This window comes from Rhinolophus hipposideros (assembly GCF_964194185.1).
Source record: "Rhinolophus hipposideros genome assembly, chromosome: 24".
Lineage (NCBI taxonomy): Eukaryota > Metazoa > Chordata > Mammalia > Chiroptera > Rhinolophidae > Rhinolophus > Rhinolophus hipposideros.
In genome coordinates, this window is record NC_138070.1 from 3,337,015 (window position 1) to 3,356,183 (window position 19,169).

The 19,169-nt window shown below is 51.4% G+C and overlaps 1 protein-coding gene across 4 annotated transcripts in view; it reads left to right on the forward strand.

Moving 5' to 3' along the window:
- Nucleotides 1-19,169, forward strand: part of SCARB1 (scavenger receptor class B member 1) — a 63,586-nt gene that overhangs the window by 19,491 nt on the left and 24,926 nt on the right. For 3 of the 4 annotated variants that reach the window (XM_081037228.1, XM_081037229.1, XM_081037230.1), the window contains exons 2-4: nucleotides 14,264-14,421; nucleotides 16,270-16,411; nucleotides 18,843-19,046. In XM_081037228.1, the coding sequence (XP_080893354.1) occupies nucleotides 14,264-14,421; nucleotides 16,270-16,411; nucleotides 18,843-19,046 (504 nt within the window). Of the gene's footprint in view, nucleotides 1-4,938; nucleotides 5,055-14,263; nucleotides 14,422-16,269; nucleotides 16,412-18,842; nucleotides 19,047-19,169 lie in introns of those variants that run through there. The other variant, XM_081037231.1, reaches the window with a different exon arrangement.

Here is a 19,169-nt window from a genome sequence, read left to right on the forward strand (position 1 = left end):
GGCGTGGCTGTGTCCACTGCAGCTTTATTATGGGTACTGCAGCGTGAATTTCATAGAACTTTCCCATGTCATGAGATAGGATTCTTCTATTTTTTTTTTCAAACATTTAAAAGTTTCACACCATTGTTAGCTTCAGGGATGAATGGCAACGGGCACCCGGTCAGCTTTGGCTCACGGGCTGTAGGTTGCTGAACCCTTTCTTGCTTGAAAACCACCAGTTTTATTATTGGAGTGGAGTTAAAGTGTCTGAAAGAAGGGTTTTCCTCTGCCTGACTTATGTGGGAAAAGGGGGCTGGAAGGAGCCTGCCACAGAACGTGGACAGACGGGCTGCCTGCAGGTCCCGTCGTGGCAGTGTAGTTGGGGGTTCTGGACAAGGCCCTGATATGGGCGGTGGAGGGGAGATGGTCCTTAATTTCCCCGGGGCCGGGGACTGGGGCTGTGTGTTCCTCCCCACAGCCTCCTCACCTACCTTTGATCCTCCTCATTCATCCACACCTGTGGTGAGACTTTCCTAAGGCAGTAAAACACAGTGGTTAGAGCACAGGCTTTGGGGGAAGCCAGCCGGGAGCCTCTGCTAGGGTTGTGCCCTCGGGCAAGTTCATCTCCCTGTGCCTTGGTTTCCTCATCTATAAAGCAGAGTGAATAATACATGTTGTTTACTTCATAGACTAATTGCCAGGTTTAAATGAAAGAAAGCATTGCTTCCAGTGGGATGTTTTGGACCACAAGCAACATGAAACCTGCTTCTGAGTGGCTGGTATAATGAAGACGTTTGTTATGCTTCATAAGAGGCTGGAGTTGGTAGGTGTTTCCAGATCTGGTCAGCAGCTCAGTCGTGTCAGGGCGCTGGGTCAGTGTCTGCGCCACTCGCTTGGCGTTGCCCTCATGGTGTCATGATGGCTGCTGCAGCACCAGGCATCACGGCCACACATACCATTCCAAGCCTGAAGGATGGATGGTGCAGTGAGAGGGCTCTGTTCAGGTCTCCCTCTTTTACAACAGACTTCCCTTTGCTTCTCATTGGCTAGAACAAGGTCATGGACTAGTCTGGGCCCCTTTTCCCTGAGATTTAGGGTTCTCTGCCCAATAGTGGAAGCACGTTAGGATTCTCTTAGTGGGGGGAGGACATAGAGGTGGCCTTTGGGCAGGCTGCAGCACTGCCACGTGTGCGTCAAATGCTCATGTAGGGTGGGCCTGGCGCCCTGTAAATGCCCATTAGGCACACAGAATTTTCACTGCTGAACAAACCCAGCACCAGCACCAGATCAAGGAACAGCAGCACCCCAGAACCCCCTTGTGGTTCCCCACCCAGTCACGACCCACACCGAGGGTAGCCACGTCTGACCGCAAAGCTTAGTCTTACCTGGTTTTGTCAAAGGGGAGTCGTGCTGACCACAGCTCCTCGTGCGACCTGGCTTCTCTTCGCCCTACAGTGGCTTTGTGAGTGTCACCCACGTCGCGCGTGGCTGCGCCTGCTCAGTGCTGTGTGGAGGTTCTTCTGTGATGTGCTAGCCAATATTTGGGCTGGTTCCAGTTTGGGGCTACCAAGAATAAACCTGCTGGGGACACGTGTGTATAAGTCCTTGTGTGGACATACGTTTTCATTTCCCTTAGGTCACAGCTCGGAATGAGATTGCTGGGATATAGGACATGTGCATGATGAATGAATGAATGGATGAAGGGATGAATGCTATGCTCTCCTCCTGTGTTACTGTAGCACAAGGACTGCAAACTCAGGTACCTGTAAGGGCCATACAGGCAACACAAATGAATGGAGTAGCCTGGTGTGAGGCGACAGGGAGCGGTGGGGCCTGTGGCAAGCTGGGGGGGCCAGCTCTGTCTACAGAGCAGCTGCTGCTCAGCCCAGCAGCCTGTGACCCTGTGAGGATGCAGGCCCAGTGCTGGCAGCCCTCCCAGGTTTTCAGAAAAAGCCAGAAATCCAGAACTGATCTGCTCTTTTTAAGATATTGTGAACAAATGCTTATATTTCGAAATACCATGTGATTTAAAACTTATCCACTGTCCAGCTCTGACCCGTGGGCTGACAGTTTGTGGAGTGGGCTTCAGGAAGACCCGTCTGTGTTGTTGTTGTTGTTGTTTTTTGGGGGGGTTGTTTAAGAAATCTTAAGTGATTGAAAAAACTTGTTATGAAAAATTTCAAACATCCATAAAAGTAGAACTGTGTGACGCTTGCCATGTGCCCCCTTACCTGCCTTCATAGACATCAGGTTACGTGCCCTCTAGTTTCACATGGGCCATCACCCCATTCATTTCCCCTTTCCCGAGGGACATTATTTCATCTGTCTCGCTAACGCAATGGTTCTCTGACTTTATCATGCTGTTCAATCCCCCGGGGGATTGTTAAAATGCTGATGGCTGGGCCCCATCCCCAGAGTTTCTGAGTCTGCAGGTCTGAGACAGGGCCTGAGAACCTGCATTTCCATCAAGTTTCCAGACAATAAGGTATGCTGCTGACCTGGGGACCACACTTTAAGCACTGCTCGCACAGGTACAGAGTAAGCAACAATAACACAAAGCAAATGAACCCTGCCCTCCCCTCCACAAGCTGTGACAATAGTACTATTGCACCAAAACTAATTCTGAGGTGGAGTGTTGAGCTTTTGAAATGATGAATGAACCTGTGTAACTGTTGAGAAATTCCCTGGGGCTTCCACCTCCAGGGGCTTCCACCTGGCCCTCTGCCCCTTGCAGTTGGATCCTTTGTGGGGGCCGAGGGAGTGTGGCTCAGTGATGAGTTGGTCCCTGCCCAGCCAGGAAGTTTCCTGGGACTCCTAGGACCCCCGAGTCTCTGCGACCTCTGGCCTTTGCTCTCCCCCATCTGTCCTTGGAAACCTGTTGGCTCTCTGAGGCCTGCTTCGGTGAGACCTCCCGGTTCGGGAGTGGGTAGGCTGGCCTTCCAGGGCCCCTCAACCCCCCTGGTGTTCTGGGTGAGGAAGCAGCTGGCTGGGCTTGTTTTGGGGTGTGCCTCAGTTTGTGTTCTGACACCCTTGTGTCACCGTCAAGCCAGGCTGTCGTTTGGTCTCAGAAGTCAGGAGGAGGTAGTGGCAGTTTTTAGCCTGGAAAGGGCTTGCTCTGCAGGTCCCAGGTGCAAGGACGAAGGCCCCTGCTGGGTTACTTGAAAGAAGCCACCCAGAGTGTGTCCTGCCCACCCATAAGGACAGAGAGGCTGCACATGTCAGAGCGGTGAGGGTCGTCTGAGCATTCTGCTCATAGGATGGGTCCCTTTGCTGGTAGGGAGGGCTCCCAGGCCTCCCATCTCTCTCCTCACTGGTCTCTTGGGGGCAGGCGAGAGTTTGGGCCTTTCTGGGCCAAGGAGCCGCTCACGGGTGTGCTAAACATCTTAAAAGCACACACTTCCATGTTGAAAACTCTTTGATTTCTTTTGCAAATGTCGAAATTTAACATCCATACCAGAAAGTACCCAATCTGAGGTGCAGAGGCCTTTTTCCGTAGGTACGCATGCTTGCCTTGGTGGTTCACGTGTGGAAGGCTCTCGTCACATAAATAGGCTGACGCAGCGGGGTCTCCCGTGTGGAGCCTGGGGGGCAACATGTGCTTGTAAGTTTCATCCATGTCAGGTGGGCACCCGTTGTCCACTCCCTTTCTTTGCTGAGTGACATCCCATTGTATGAGTGTGCCACCTTTTGTCATCCATTCACTTGTTTGTGGGCATCGGATGGTTCCAGTTTGGGACTCTTACGGAAAGCTGCTGTGAACAGTCGTGGACGGTAGCTAACGTTTCCACGTTCCCAGAGCGATGTCCGCATTTACACTAACGCCAGCAGTGTGTGAGCAGACGTCTGCTTGGTCCACACCCACGTCAGCATTTGTCATTGTCAGCCTTTCTCACGTTAGCTCTTCTGGTGTATGGCGCAGGATCTCGCTGTGAGATTAATGGACATTTCTTTCCCTGATAGGCTGCCCAGGGTTGCTGGCGTGAGTCCATGAAGTCACAGGAATCTAATCTCCTATCTTTCTGCTCCCCCATCCTTGGTGTGTGGCTTCCATGCTCAAGGTTGCCTCATGACGAAGGTGGCTGCCCTAGCTCCATGCATCATGACGGCCATCCAGGCAGCAGGAAGGGGGTACCTGTCAACAAACACATAGGATTTTCTGATGTTGATAATGCCAGGAAGACAAAATAGGGTGATGGATAGAATGTGATGGGGGAAGGGCTACTTTCGAAAGGGGGTTCGTTTCGCCCATGTTATTCACTGCTGTAGTCCCCAGGCCTAGAACAGAGCCTGACATGGAGTGGGAATTGAGTAAATATTGTTGAGGGAGTGAAAAGTGTTCAAGGAAGGTCTCATTGTGAAGGTGACTTTAGATTTAAGAAGTTAGGGGGTCACCTATGTGGGCATTGGCGGGAGGCTTGTCCCTAGATGGCGCAAGACCTGATAGGTCACTGTCAGAGATTCAGATTTTATTTTGAGATAAGTAGGGAGCCGTGGGAAGCGTTGGAGCAGGGGAATGACGTGAAGTTTCATCCACGTGCCATGGATGCAATTTACAAGCACATGTTGCCCCCCAGGCTCCACACGCAGGAGACCACGCTGCGTCAGCCTATTTATGGATAAGTCTGATTCTGTGCGGGGGAATAGACCAATGGCAAGAGCAGAAGCTGGAAAACCAGTGAAGAAAGAGGTGACTGCATTGCTCCAAGCAGGTGAGGAGCCAGGGTGCTGCTGCAGAGAAGTGAACAGATTTCAGGTGTGTCTTAGAGAGAGCGCCGCCAAGACTTGCTGATGGGAGGGTGTTGGGTGGGAGGTAAATGAGGAGTTCAGGATGACTCAACTCCTTAACTTAAGCAAACCACTGTGTTGTCTTAGCAACAGGCTTGGGTTTCCTATAAAAAGCATTTTTTTTCTTTTTTTTTTAAATTCTCGGAGCCTTTAAAATCTAAAGACATTAGAACATTAGCCAAGGGTGTGGTCTCAGCCCCAGATTGAATCAGACCAGGCCGGAGTCCTCTCAGAGTTCACGGTCCCCATGGAGTTGGGGATGCCTCTGGAACTCTCAGATTCAGAAGGCGGTAAGTGACGTACTGCCCAGTCTGGAGTGGCTAGGGTCTGGCCCTGTCCCAGAACTGGCCTTGTATGGACGAATTGGCCTCTTGGCTCATCTGCTGAGAGGTGTGTTTCAGCCTGTTTTCTCTTATCACTGGGGAACAAATTAGGTTTTGTAATTCATCGGCCAGGTCAAATTAATGATTAATTTGTGACCTCTGCTCTGAGCCCAGTGGGAAGGCCTAGCAGAGAAGTTCGAGGACACAGGCTGCATGTGGACACAGAACCCGAGGCTCAGTCCTCTTCCCTGCACCTGTGGCTTGGGGTAGACATTTGGCCTTCAAGCCTCAGTGGCCACATCTGTAAAATGGGCCTTTGAAAATTTAATGAGGTGGAGGAGGCAGAAGTGTTTTCTTAGCTATACAGATGGTTGATACGATTCTCCCGCTCCCTGATTCTCCCCCAGCTTCTTGGGGCAGGAGCCCCATCTTTGTTCATCTTTGCGTGTTGTAATTCCTGGTATAGCATCTAGCAGGGTTGGGTAATTGTGCAAAGAATGAACTGGGATCCTAATTAGATCAGAGCAGACTCATTGTAGGTAGTTCCCAAAGGCTTCGTGGAAGAGGTGGCACCTGGTAGTGGGGTTTTGGATTTGTGGGAGGCAGGAGTAGAGAGGTGTGTGTGTGGGAGGCAGTGAGCAGATGGCCTTCCCGGCATGGGTGCGTGTTGGAGAACACGGGGCATTTGGATCAGGGAACTGAGGTGAGGCGTTGGATACCAAGCACAGGAGTTCATGGCGGAAGGTGGCGGGAACCCAGGGATAATCTCAGCTACTTCACATTAAGCACCTACTGTGCGCATCTGCTGTGCCCTGTCTCTAAATCTCATCCCCGCCCTTACCACGTAGTGGCTATCACCATTCCAGATGAGGAAACTGAGGCACCAAGCTGGGAGTCTTGCTGGAGGCCACGCAGCTAGGAAGTGATGGAGGTGGGGTCCAATCAGGTGTCCACACCAGTGCCTACCACAGAACTAGGGTGCAGACGCCAAATGTGAGCCTGTGTGATTTGAAAGTTTCTAGTAGCCACCTATTAATATTAAAAAAGTGAGTAAGGAACAGGTGGTGAGATGAGTGGTGTCTCCTTTCACCCAGCACATCCCCTTAGCATGTGATCAGTATAAAATCTCTGGGTAACCATGGGTGTCCCTCTCTGAGAATTCCTACACTGGGCGTCTTCAAACAGAGAACAGGACACATGTATGTTGAATAAGTGAAAATAAGAACGATTCCACTACTGAAAATGGCACATGCATCTAGAATAGCTAACGTATGATATTTAAAAAAAATGTTTTTCTTAACACGTAGGTTATTTCTGGAGACTAACTTCTCCGCCCGTCTCAGTGGAGTGTCACCTCAGAGTGGCTTCCTAGGCTGCCCCCTCTGACATAATAGCCGGCCGTGTCACTATCCGTCTGGTTTGAGTTTTTTCCTTGGGCCTCTCTCCTGCCTCCGTCGGGAAGCGCAGGGCTGCCCCCCCTGTGCCCCCCACCCCTAACCCCCGGGCTTTGGGACTGCTTCCCAGCACCGTGGGCCTGGAAAGGAGATGGGGCTGGCTGAGGGGCCTGTTGTGACCACCCTCAGATGGGAGGGTGGCCTGAGCCGTGGTAGCTCACTGAGCCAGAAAGTTGTACTGAAGTTGTAATTTTTTAGGATTTACCTATTTGAAAAATAGGAAATAGCGAAGGATAAGTGTATATGAAATTTTCATTTTTTTCCTCATCACACGTTTACTGAGCTGCTGCCTTGGCTCAAGCTGGACCCCGAACGGGCCATACGCTCTGTGTATTTTTACTTTTTTAAATTTACTCTTAAATGTGAGCTATTAAAACATACAGGAGTAAGCAGCCTCAGCACTCTATAGATGGCTTCCCCGTCGCTGTGTCAGCGCTCCCGTTGCTGCTTCCCTCGGCAAATACTGGCTGAAGGCCTGCTGGGCGCCCGGCGCTGCTGGAGGTCCTGGAGATACACCAGTGATCACAGCAGATGAGGATTCTGTCCTTGTGGGTTTACGGTCCAGCAGGGAACGCTGATGAAGAACAAGAGACATAATTAATTCCAGTGTGTGCTGGAAGGCGACAAGGACCATGGGAGAAACAGGTTAGGGAGTTCAGGAATTTGGGGGTGTTGGGGGGCCTTCCTGAGACTGGGGGCACGTGAGCAAAGGTGGGAAGGGCTGAGAGGTTTGACCATGTGGCTACCTCTGGAAGAACATTGAAGGCAGAGATTACAGCCAGTGCAAAGGCCCTGGGGCAGGAGTGTGCCTACATATACAAGGGACAGCAAGGAGGCCAGCGTGGCTGGGCTGAGTGACAGGGGACCATGACAGGACATGGGGCCTGGAGAGAGCAGATGGAGGGGCTTGCAGGCCAATGTTGAGACGACAGCTTTTGTGCTCCTTTACAAGGAACAAGATGTTACACCTTATTTTGTGTGTTTGAAAAATCCACGTAGAGAGGTCACTATTGACTGTACTTTTCCGCAGCTTGCCTTTTTTTCACTCAAGATTCTGTCTTTGAGACTTATCTCAGCCGATCTGCGTAGTTCGTTTTGCCCTCTGTGGTTTGTGTGGAAGCCTAATTTTCTTTGCTGCGGACCTGCTGGACTGGCTGTTCTTTTTCTGAGATTCGACAATTCTTTTGCAGTCCTCTTGAATGCATGTGGGGATTTCTTGAAGACAGAACTGTCACACTGGGTTGTGACCCAGTAGCGGGTTGCAAAATGATTGGGGTGAGTGGGAACCAGCATTTTAAAAGCAGAGTGGAACAGGACAGAATATCAGAGTAGGAAATAATCTAGTTGGAGTATAAGAGACACACAGGGAATGTGGCTATCCTTTTTGAAGCTTCTGTGTCAGTCACTCCAGGTGTACAGTTTGTGGTCCTAGGGGTGACAGGCAGTGTCTGCAAGCCAGTATTCATGCCCCCTGCTGAGTAGGGGGCCCCGATGGAGGCGTGGGGCTGTGCTCACATTCACATTCTCCTCCGTTAGGACCCACCCACCGCTCCCCCAGCTGCTGACTCATCTGCAAATGGGCAAGTTAAGTCCATTTCTCCACGTCTTAGTCTGCACTTGATTTTCTCAGTTGACGTAATAATGTGTCCATCTTCTGGGAAATAGCTTGTTTTAATTTGCAGTTAAATCTTTTTGTAAGAAATTATGGTAAGATTCACTTAGCATAAAACTGTCCATTTAAGTCATTTAAAAGTGTACGATATAGTGGCTTTTCGTACATTGACAATGTCGTGTCACCATTGCCATTGTCTAGTTCTAGACCACCTTCATCACCCCAAAAGGAAGCCCTGTTCCTGATGATCAGTCGTTCTCCCTCCTCCACTGGCCACCACCAGCCTGCTTTCGGTCTCTATGGATTTGCCTGTTCTGGACACTTCTTGTAAACGGAATCCCATACTATGTGTTTTTCGGTGTCTGGCTTATTTCACGTGTCTTCCAGGTTCATCCGTGTTAGCCTGTGTCAGCGCTTCATTCCTTTTTAAGTCTAAATAATATTCCGCGGGATGGACAGACCACATTGTTCCTCCATTCATCCATCAATGGATCCGGGGGCTGCCTCTGCTTCTTGGCTGCTGTGCATAGTGAATACAGTGCTCAGAGGCATGTGCAGATAGACCCTTTGTTAACAGCTGTGATGAACGTGTTCCGTGTCCTTCCTGATTTTGGCCGGGTGTATACCTTTGATAAAACAACGAACTCCACTTACAGTGGGCGGATGGTGCGGACCTTGAAAAAAACAAGTGAAAGAAGCCATGGGTGGCCTTTGTATCCCTGCTTCTTATTTTTTGAGCAAGAGAGCATTATGGACACATACAAAGACTCACGTGATTCTGTGTATCTGAAAAAAGGCAAATCCATAGGGACACAAAGTACATCAGTGGTTGCCAGGGGCTGAGGGAGGGAAATGTTGCTAGTGTGGGTGGCAGATTTTGTTTTATAATGAAAATATTCTGGAAGTACATAGTGGTGTGGTTGCGCAACTGTGAATATGCTCAAACCATTGAACTGCACACTTTAAATGGGTGAATTGTACAGTGTATGAATCATGCCTCAGTGACCCTGTAGAAAATGTTAGCATAATGTCTTCAAGGTCCCTGTGTGACATCCTTTTCAAGTGTACAGTTTGATGAGTTTTATCAATATATACAACTCACCTGCATGGCGACCGAAATCAAGATATGAGACGTTTTAATCACCCCACCAGTTTCCTGATGCCCTTTTGCAGTCAGTCCACAGCCGCCGCCCCCAGCCCCGGGCAACCACTGATCTGGTTTCAATCTCTATGGTTTTCCTCTTTCCAGAATGTCATATAGATGAAACCATAATAGTGTGTAGCTGTTTGTATCTGACTTTTTTCTGCTTAACATACGCTTTTGAGGCTCACCTTGTCGTGGCATTTACCAGTAGTCGGTTCCTTTTCATTACTGAGTATTGTTCCGTTGTTGGGGTACATGGCAGTTTTGATGGGTATTCAGGTTGTTCTAAAAACATGTTTGTTGGGCTGGCCCGGTGGCTCAGGTGGTTAGAGCTCCGTGCTCCTAACTCCGAAGGCTGCCAAGTTCGATTCCCACATGGGCCAGGGGGCTCTCAACCACAAGGTTGCCAGTTCGATTTCCCGCAAGGGATGGTGGGCAGCGCCCCCTGCAACTAGAAAATGGCAACTGGACCTGGAGCTGAGCTGTGCCCTCCACAACTAAGATTGAAAGGACAACAACTTGACTTGGAAAAAAGGCCTGGAAGTACACACTGTTCCCCAATAAAGTCCTGTTCCCCTTCCCCAATAAAATCTTAAAAAAAAACACCATGTTTGTTATTGGCCTGTTTGTTTAGGTAAGTCATGCTCTAAAGGCTTCCTTCCTGGCCTTTGCACAAGCTGTATCCCTAGACCAGAACACCCCCCCCCCTCCGCATGTTCTTTTCTTGAGAAAGCCTAGTTCCCAAGGCCCCCCCTTCTAGGCAGCCTTCCTCATGGTTCAGGAATGGGTTGGGTAAGAGAGTGGATCACCTTGTCCCTCTCTCCCAGTCTTTGTATTCTGGGCTGTGATCTTTGACCTTGCGGGAGGCGGCAGGGATAGAATCTTTGACCTTGGGGGAGGGGGCTGGGATAGAATCAGCTACTTAGGCAAAAGGCTGTGATGTTGGCCAGCTACTGTTATCTAATCAGCTGCCTGGTCCCGATGCCCCTGTTGGTGTGTGAGGAGGGAGCTATCCTGCAAATCAAAAGCAGTGCAAAGTCCGGCCCCCACCTGAGGTGGGTGTGGGGCAGCAACAGGGCAGGAGGGTCGCTCACTTCATGCCAGGTGACCATCCAATTCAGCGCAGATGCTCTGGGTTCTGCCGGGCCCTGCTCTGAGTACTTTACCTCTGTGAATTTGTTAAAACATCATGCCAGCCCTATGAGGTGGATGCTATCATTACACCCATTTTATGGATGAGAAAACTGAAGTGCAGAGAGCATTAGTGACTTGTCCACTGTCAGTCACCCAGCCAGAAGGCAGTCGTCAAACGTTCCCTGTGAACGAGAGCCCATGAAATGGGATGGAACCCCAGAGCCCCAGATTCCCATCTTTTGGAGAGAAAGAGACACGAGGCTTTATCTAGTGACTCACTAGTTTGGCCAATTTATCCCCAAAGCAGGGTGATCAGGCCAATGGGTGAGGATGGGATTCTGGGATTCCAGAGGCTTCTCCAGGACCAGCTGCCTTTGCCAAGAAATGGCTGGGGGAGGGAAGCAGGAACTCGAAACTTTGTTTTAAAAAACCATTTTATTGAGGTATGATTGACATTTAAAAAGCTGTACATATGTAATGTATGCAACTCGAGTTTGGAGAGAAGTGTACACCTGTGAAACCATTGCCACAGTCTATGCTTTCCTCCCACACTCTTGATTAACGACGGCTGTTATTATTGTTTTAGTTATGCAAGATGAGTTAGGCCTGGAGACTTCCCGTACTCCACTGTGCCTGTGGTGGACAGTTCTGCATTGTGTACTTAAATATTTGCTGAGAGGGTAGATCTTACATGTTCTTATCACGCACACACAGAAAGAAGGAAACTGAGACTCATGTCACCTTTTCTCTTGGAAGAGCATGCTAAGAGGCAGACCCCTAGTTGCCAGCCCTGTGTGTGTCTTTCCTGTGGGTGAGGGGATGGTGGAGAGGGCATGACGGGACCATCTCCCTCTGCCACTCCTGCCTGTGGGCCTTTGTTCTTTCCGGTTAGAATTTGAGGATTTCCTTCCTGGGTGACTGCCTCCTCTTGCCAGCAGTCTCCAGGCTGAGGTCTGAATTCCACTTGCCAAGCCTGTGCCGAAAGGGGCTGGGGGGAATCTCCTCTGATCTTAGACTCGTTGAGGGGTCCAGCGCGAGCCACCCAGCTTCTCGGGTCTTCAGTGTCCCCACTTGTAACACACGGAGGTCACCCACCTCCCGAAGATCATGTTGGCTTGGCATTGGGGTGGCCTGTGGGCCAGCTGTGGCCCAAAGATGGGCGATTGGGCTCTTAGCTATGTTCGATTTTGAAAAATAAGCTGTTGATACTGAAACAATAGGGAGATTCCATAGCAAGATCTGGATTTTGGGCATCTCATGAAACATGGGAGGATCTGGAAAAACTGAGCCCTCAGGATCTTGGGAGGTGGGGTAGCAGCTGTTGCCTTTGGTTTGGGGGTGACCGCATCAGTTCACCACGCTTACCACAGTTGTTCTCTTGGTTCCCAGATGGCTTGTCCTTGTTAGGACTGAACAGGGGGCCTTCCCCTCCCACAGTGGGCACACCTCTGTTCCTCCCCACTTTTCCCGGACACCCCGGGAGACGGGCCTCCTAGCCCTTGCACTGCAGAGCTGGGGCTGAAAGGGCGACACACTGACTTCGCCTCCCTGCCTTCATTTTGGGAGAGGAGCAGCAGGACTGCCTTCCCTCCCCCCAGGCTTGTGGCCTTTGCGTCACACTGAAGGGATCAGCGATAATCTGTCACTGTGGACCCAGGCTCACCCCTTCCCCTCGGCCCACGGAAAAACAGGACCTTTCTGGCCAAAGGTCGGGGGACTGGGAATACTGGGAAAACAGTCTGCGGAGGCCTCATTCACGTAGGTCTTCAGGAAAAGTGAGGAGGAAACAAACAAATAATATTAGAGTGGCTGCCTCCAAGGGGCGTGGTGCTGGTCAGGGAGGTGCAGTGAAGAGTCTAGATTGAGGCCTGGCACGCAGGTGCACCTGGAAAATGCTCATTTCATTGCTTTGTTCCCACCGTGTTTCCCTGAAAATAAGACCGGGTCTTATACGGTGTTTCCCCGAAAATAAGACCGGGTCATATATTAATTTTCCCCCAAAAGACACATTAGGGCGTGTTTTCAGGGGATGTCTTACTTTTTCCTGTACAACAATCTACATTTATTCAAGTATCGTCATGTCATCTTCTTCTGGAACATTGTCATAACGTACTAAATGCGTCCGGCTGGCTGACGATCTTAACCGGGGCTTATTTTCGCAGGAGGTCTTGTTCTGGGGAAACATGGTATCGTGTTTATTACTTACCTTTATTTGCACCTATTGGATCCTCAGGTCATAAAAATGATCCTTGTGCTTCTCACAGCTGTTAGGAGGACATGTTTATCGCTAGGCAGTTATTAACCTCTGAAGGCAAGTCTTTGATCTGATATTTTCAAGAAACTAAAAATCCAAATTTTAAGTTAAATCTCTCTTCGTTTTTTATTCTTGGGAATGAATTCAACTTTTCTTCATTTAAATGTTGTGTAGGTCAAACGAATTGCAGCTGAGACTGCAGAGTCACTAGCCCGTTGTACAGATGGGAAAACTGAGGGGACTGATTTGCCCTAATGGCCCTGGGGTCTGGCTGCCTCCAAATCTGCTGCTTCCGAGTCGGCTGGTTGGGGCCGTGGGGCCGGGCCTGACTAGCCAGCTCCAGCCCTCTGCCTCCTCCCGAGCCTCTGCCTATCGGTGCTGGCCATTTGGGGAGAGCAGGGGTGGCTGTCCTTGTCCACGAAGGCCATGTTCAATAGACATTGGACGGTGATGCAAGCCGCTCGGGTGCCCAGCTTTGTGACATTGGCGTCTATCTGATGGGCTGGTCACTGCCCGGGGCCTGGCTCTGAGGGGACAGGAGCCTGGTTGGGGCCAGTGATATGGCTGCACCAGTGGGTGGGTGCGTTGGGTGGCGCTGGAGGGACCTCCCTGTGAAACCGGCAGGAACTGTGGAGCTGAGGAGCAAAGCAGGGATTAGAGGCCAGTGTATTTGACAGAGGGACTCGCCAAGGGCTTCTGGCCTGTTTCCTTTGGCCCTTTAAGAAAATCAAGTTTTGCCAAGCTTTATACATCAGGAGATTGCATATAGATTTCTGTATTTCTGGCTTTTCTTGGACCCCTGCTCTTGTTCTCATCTCCTGCTCACCTCCTCACAGGCTGTGCCCCAGCCACACTGGCCTCCTTGCTGTTCCCACGCTCTCTGTCCCAGCAAAACCCTGCCTCAGGGCCTTTGCACTGGCTGTTGTTTCTACATGGACTTACCCCACCAAATCCATGTGCTTCCCCTTACTGCTTTTAGTGTTTATCTTGGTTTGCTTCTTTGTTTTTATTTATAGTTCACCTACCCGACTGCTCTGTTTGCAATTACAGTCCTCTTGTCCTTGCTTTGTTTTCGTGAGACTCTGCCATGTCGCACCCATTTCGCCCTAATTGTTTAGTCCCTGCCTTTCCCCTAGTAGAATAAAAGGCCCACAGAGTTGGGGATTTGGGTCAGTCTTGTTCACTCTCCTACCCCCAGCTCTTAGAAGAATGCCTGGCAGGTAGTGGGTGCTCAGTAAATTATTTGTTGAATGAATGAATGAATGAATGAATGAATGAATGATACATTTGGCCACATGGTGCCATAAAGCAGCGGCTATTTCTTTTAGATGGGGCGTGGGGCTCCCATTTGCCAGGGTCCCCTGATCAGGCTGTTGTTACTAAAACACATTTAAAAATAACAACATGACTAGATTACCTATTAACTTTAATTATGTCAACCTCCTTTGTCAATGTGCTGTGGGGTTTGGTGGTGCAGGGCAGCTCTGGGCAGCTGTCGGAGCCCTGTGGCGGGCACGCGGGTGGGCGTGGAGGCCCTGGTCGCTCTCCTCACGGGCATGTTTCTCTCGCCCCCCCCAGAATGTGCGCATCGACCCCAGCAGCCTGTCCTTCGGCATGTGGAAGGAGATACCTGTCCCTTTTTACCTCTCCATCTACTTCTTTGACGTCATCAACCCCAAAGAGATCCTTCAGGGCAAGAAGCCGGAGGTGCAGGAGCGTGGGCCCTACGTGTACAGGTAAGGGCGGAGGTGCAGAAGTGGCCCTGGCAGGGACATGGGGGCGGGGCTGCTGTGCTGAGCCCAGAGATTGTTCCAGAAGCAGGCTGTGCGCAGAGGGGGAATGATGATGCCGGTGAAGTTCTGTATGGAGCAGTGAGGCAACTGTGATGTGGTGAGGGGGGAGGGGGCATGTGAGAGAGACAGAGGGGCATGCGCACACGTGCACAGGGCTGGCCTCTTGGTAAGCAGGGACCTACTCCCCACACCTGAGCTCTTGTAGCACCCCACAGCTCTTCCCTAGTCACTCATTCATTCAGCACATTTATTGAACACCTACTATGTGCCGCCCACTGTGCTAGGCACCGGGGAAACAGCAGGGAGTAACACAGACAAAGGTCCCTGCCTCTCTGAGCTGACATTCTAGGGCGGGAGGGAGACAGATATTTAATAAGGAAATGAGTCTGTCATCTGATGGCAGATGGTGAGTATTAAGTGCCGTAAAACCCAGCAGGGTCACGTGTCTGCATCTTTGGTGCGTTGGTCTGGCAAGGCCTCCTGGCCTTCTATGCAACGGACTGAGCCATGGAGAGAGGTGTCCCTGGCAGAAGGAACAGCAAGTGCAAAGGCCCTGAGGCCGGACGGAGTGTGGTTTGTGAGGGACAGCGGGAGGCCAGCGTGGTTGGCTGTAATGGGCTGGGGGAGAGGATGGAAGGTGAGTCAGAGGTGGCGGCCCCGCTGTGTGGGGTTTGGGGTCGAGGGCAGGACTCTGGAGAGCAGAGAGCAGGTGAGGGATGTGACGGAGGCTGCGTGGCCACAGGCTGCAGGAGCCGTTTTTCAGTTGAGTTGGTATTTTCTGTTGCTCGTTGTGTGCCAGGCATCGGGACACAATGGTGAAGGGGCAGATGCTGTCTGTCTACTGAGCACGTGGGACCAAATCACATGTAAGTGCAATTAGAAGCCAGTGCTGAGCAGGAGAGGGAAGGCTGCTCCAGGAGGAGGGCCCTGCGTGTGCAAAGGCTTGGAGGTAGGAAGGACATGGGGCATGGAAGAGCATGGAGCTTGGGACACGGGTCTGGAGGGCCAGCCTGAGGTGTGTGGCCTGAGAGCAGGGGCACCCCCTGGAGCGTTTTAAAGAGGGAATCACCTTGTCCAGGGTGGAGAACGGGGGCGCTGGTGGGAAGGGACTTTTCACTATGGCTGGCCGAACTGGGGCTTCACCCTTTGAGGGGTGGCCAACGCCACCCTGGCTTTCCTGGGGATGGCGTGGGCAGAGAGGGTTCTGGCTGTTTGAGGCACACTGGGGTTCTGGGCAACCTGGCGTGAAAACGTAACAATGTGCCTGAGGTTTGGGAGTCAGAAACTACTCAGCAGCAGCGGCATGCATTCATTCATTCACTCATTCATTCAACAAATGTCTATTGAGTACCTACCTACTGGGTGTCGGTGACTGTTCTAGGCACAGGGGACCCAGAAGTGGACAAAATGGACAAAAAATACTGGGGTGCCTGCAGTCGAGTTGGGGGGATTGGTTAAAGATGAATAAGTAGTCAGATGTTAGTATCAAGGGGGGTACCTAGGGGGTGTGGAGGGTGTTTCTGCTTTATGTCTAGAGATGACTAGAGTGGGCTCTCCGAGAAGGTGACATGTGAGTTTGGCAGCTTGACAGGAGCAGCTTGGCCAAGTGGAGGGGACGTGTCGGGGTTTGGGGTGCTCCGAGGGGTGGGCAGGCTTGGCTGTGGCACTCTCAGGTTGGAGGTATGCAGTCATCCGAGGGCCCCCTGGGAGGCCTGGAGTCGGCCCAACCTCTGGGCAGGCACTGCCACCCCGTGCAGCTGGCGCCCGCTGACCCCCAGCTCTTCTCTACAGGGAGTTAAGGCACAAAAGCAACATCACCTTCAACGACAACGACACGGTGTCCTTCCTCGAGTACCGCAGCTTCCAGTTCCAGCCCGACAAGTCCAGAGGCTCGGAGAGCGACTACATTGTCTTGCCCAACATCCTGGTCCTGGTGAGGCCGCCCGCCCACGGCTGTGCCCCTCACACTGCCCCCATTCCCCGTCGCCTCCTGTCACGGGACAGGCCCTGGTGGGCAGGCCTGTGCTCACGGGGCCAGACTCTCAGCCCAGTGAGCTGCCCAGGCATGGCCCCCAGTCTCTGGTTTAGGGGTACTGGCCAAAATCATTGTCTTTCCCTTGTCAATCTACAGATCTGAAATTTTCAAAAGGAGGTAGTAACGGGGGGCTGAGGGGGCCACCCCAGGCCATGTCATTGCAGCATGGCCTCCATTCTGTGCAGGTGAGAGTCATCGCAGTAGCTGGATTGACGGGCTACGTCCCACATATATCGGGGTTGCCTAGGCCACCCCCAGGGTCGCTGATTGGCCAGGAGGATTCGCCGCATTAGCATAGGGTCTTGCGCGTGGTTACGATTTGTTACGGTGCAAGGATACGATACAGAACAAGATCCACCGCGGGGGGAGACCAGGCCCAGCTTCCGGAGTCCTCTCCCAGGGGAGTCACACAGGACATGCTTCATTCCCCAGCATCAAGTTGTGACAACACAGGCGGCATATATGGTATGGTAACACATTATCATATCAGAGATTCAGCGCCCAGGGTGTTTTGTTTTATCGGGGGCTGGTCATCTCTGCCCGGCACCCGAATCCCAGAGTCCCCGAAGGAAGCAGGCGGTCAGCAAAAGCCACACTGCGTACACACAGTCCAGGCGTAGTGAGACCCTCTTATCAGGGAGGGAGGGTGCCCTCCTGAAATGCAGGTTCCCGGATGCCAGCCAGGGGCCAGCCTTTTTGGGGAGGGCAGCCTTAGGCCTGCCATGTTAACTTCTTCCTTCTAACACTCCGTGTTAGAACTTCGTTTTCATAGGGCTTCCCATTCGTAATTTACCTTGTTCATTTGCCAGCAATCCTGTGGGGTAGGTTCAGTTGTTTTCTCCCTTTCTAGAGGAGGAAGAACAGAGAGGTCAACTGACTTATCCAAGGCCACTCAGCTAGTAAGTAGCAGACTAGGGTTTTGAACTCACAGAGTTGGAGTCCGGAGTGTGCTGCCTTCCATCGCACTCAGCCCTCCGTTGGATGGTTGAGGACTGTTGGACATTTGTTCTGGGCTGTGGATCGGGGTGAACTCACTTGGTGAGTCCATTGGATGGACAAGACAGAAGTTCAAATACACGCAGCCCTGAGCCTTGCGGCCACATCCCTCAGAGTCAGACACGCACATTTTGGCAGTGAAGTCACTGTCTCCACTGGTCAGATTGGCAAACACTCGTAGCTCTTGGGCTGTAGAAAAACAGGCAGTGGGCTGGTGCTGGCCCACGGCCCACGAGTCACACAGTTTGCTGAGCGCTAGTGTAGATTATTTCTGGAGGAATACCCAAGAACCCATAGCAGTGGGTTGCTTTGGGGGAGGAGAAAGGGAAGAGGAAGATCACAGTTTGGAGAGGGTCTTCTATTTTATTTTATATCTTTTGTGATTTTTAAGAACTGTGTTTATTACCTTTAAAAAGTTATTAATGTAGGGAAGCCTTTTCTGGCTGACCTACTGACTCCACCCTCTCCTGCCCTCCTAACTCCTGCCCTCCCCAATTAAATAAAAATTTAAATAAATAAGAAAGTTATTATGGACCCTAGTGAGTTACCATGGAACCAGGCCCCTCTAGCCCATGTTTTAGGAAATGCTGGCTGTGTTCACTTTCTTACAGGTGGAGATTGCTTTTGGATGAAGTACCTTTAAAAAAAATACACGAAGTACCAAGACAATATCTCCAGAGGAAAGCAAAAGTTAGAAAATAAATTCACTTGTATTTTAAGCACCTAGAGATTGGGTAGAGCAGATGTTTGGGGCTCTCAGTGTTTGCGAGAGAGATGAAAAGGGAATGGAGTAGACTCTCCATGAAGTCTCTTTTGGTTACATGGTGACAGTCAAAGGTGCTCCAAACTTGCATAAGCAAAAGGAATTTATGGGCTCACATTGCTGAAGGGGCAGGGGTGGGTCTGGCTTCAGATGTCGCTTCATCCAGGGCGCACAGCCCTGCTCAGATCTGTGTTCCTTTTATGTTCTGGCAGATTGGCCCCTTGCGGTGGCTACAGCCCTGCACATCCCGGGTTCAAGGCCAGTGGTGAGACCTCCCCTCTCTCTCCCACAGCCCCCAGCGGACCATCAGTTGTGGCTTGTTAGCTGTGATTGGGCCACATACACATTTCTAAACCAATCACTGGCTGGAAGGGGGAAGGTTTCTGATTGGCCAGGCCTGAGCCGTGGGGCTAGGGCTGGATCCAAGAGCCATGTGGTCGTGTTACCAGACGATCAGAGAATCGTTCTGGATGCCCCGGACGCCCTAGATGGGTTCTTTGCCTTGAGGCCTAGCTTCAAGTCCAGGGGGGATGTCCAGCCTCTAACCCATGCTGTCCCCTTGTTCTACAGGGTGCATCGGTGATGATGGAGAACAAGCCCATGGCCCTGAAGCTGCTCATGACCTTGGCATTCAGCACCCTTGGCGAGCGCGCCTTCATGAACCGCACGGTGGCCGACATCATATGGGGCTATGAGGACCCGCTTGTGAATGTCATCAATAAGTACTTCCCAAGCATGTTCCCCGTGAAGGGCAAGTTCGGGCTATTTGCCGGGGTGAGTGTGGCCCATGCAAAGTTCACGGCCTGTGTCTTGTTTTTCATTGACACAACCTGGACACCAGTGGCCAGCTTGCTTTGGAGTTGGCTGGGAGCACTGGGGGCTGTGGGTGTAAATGGC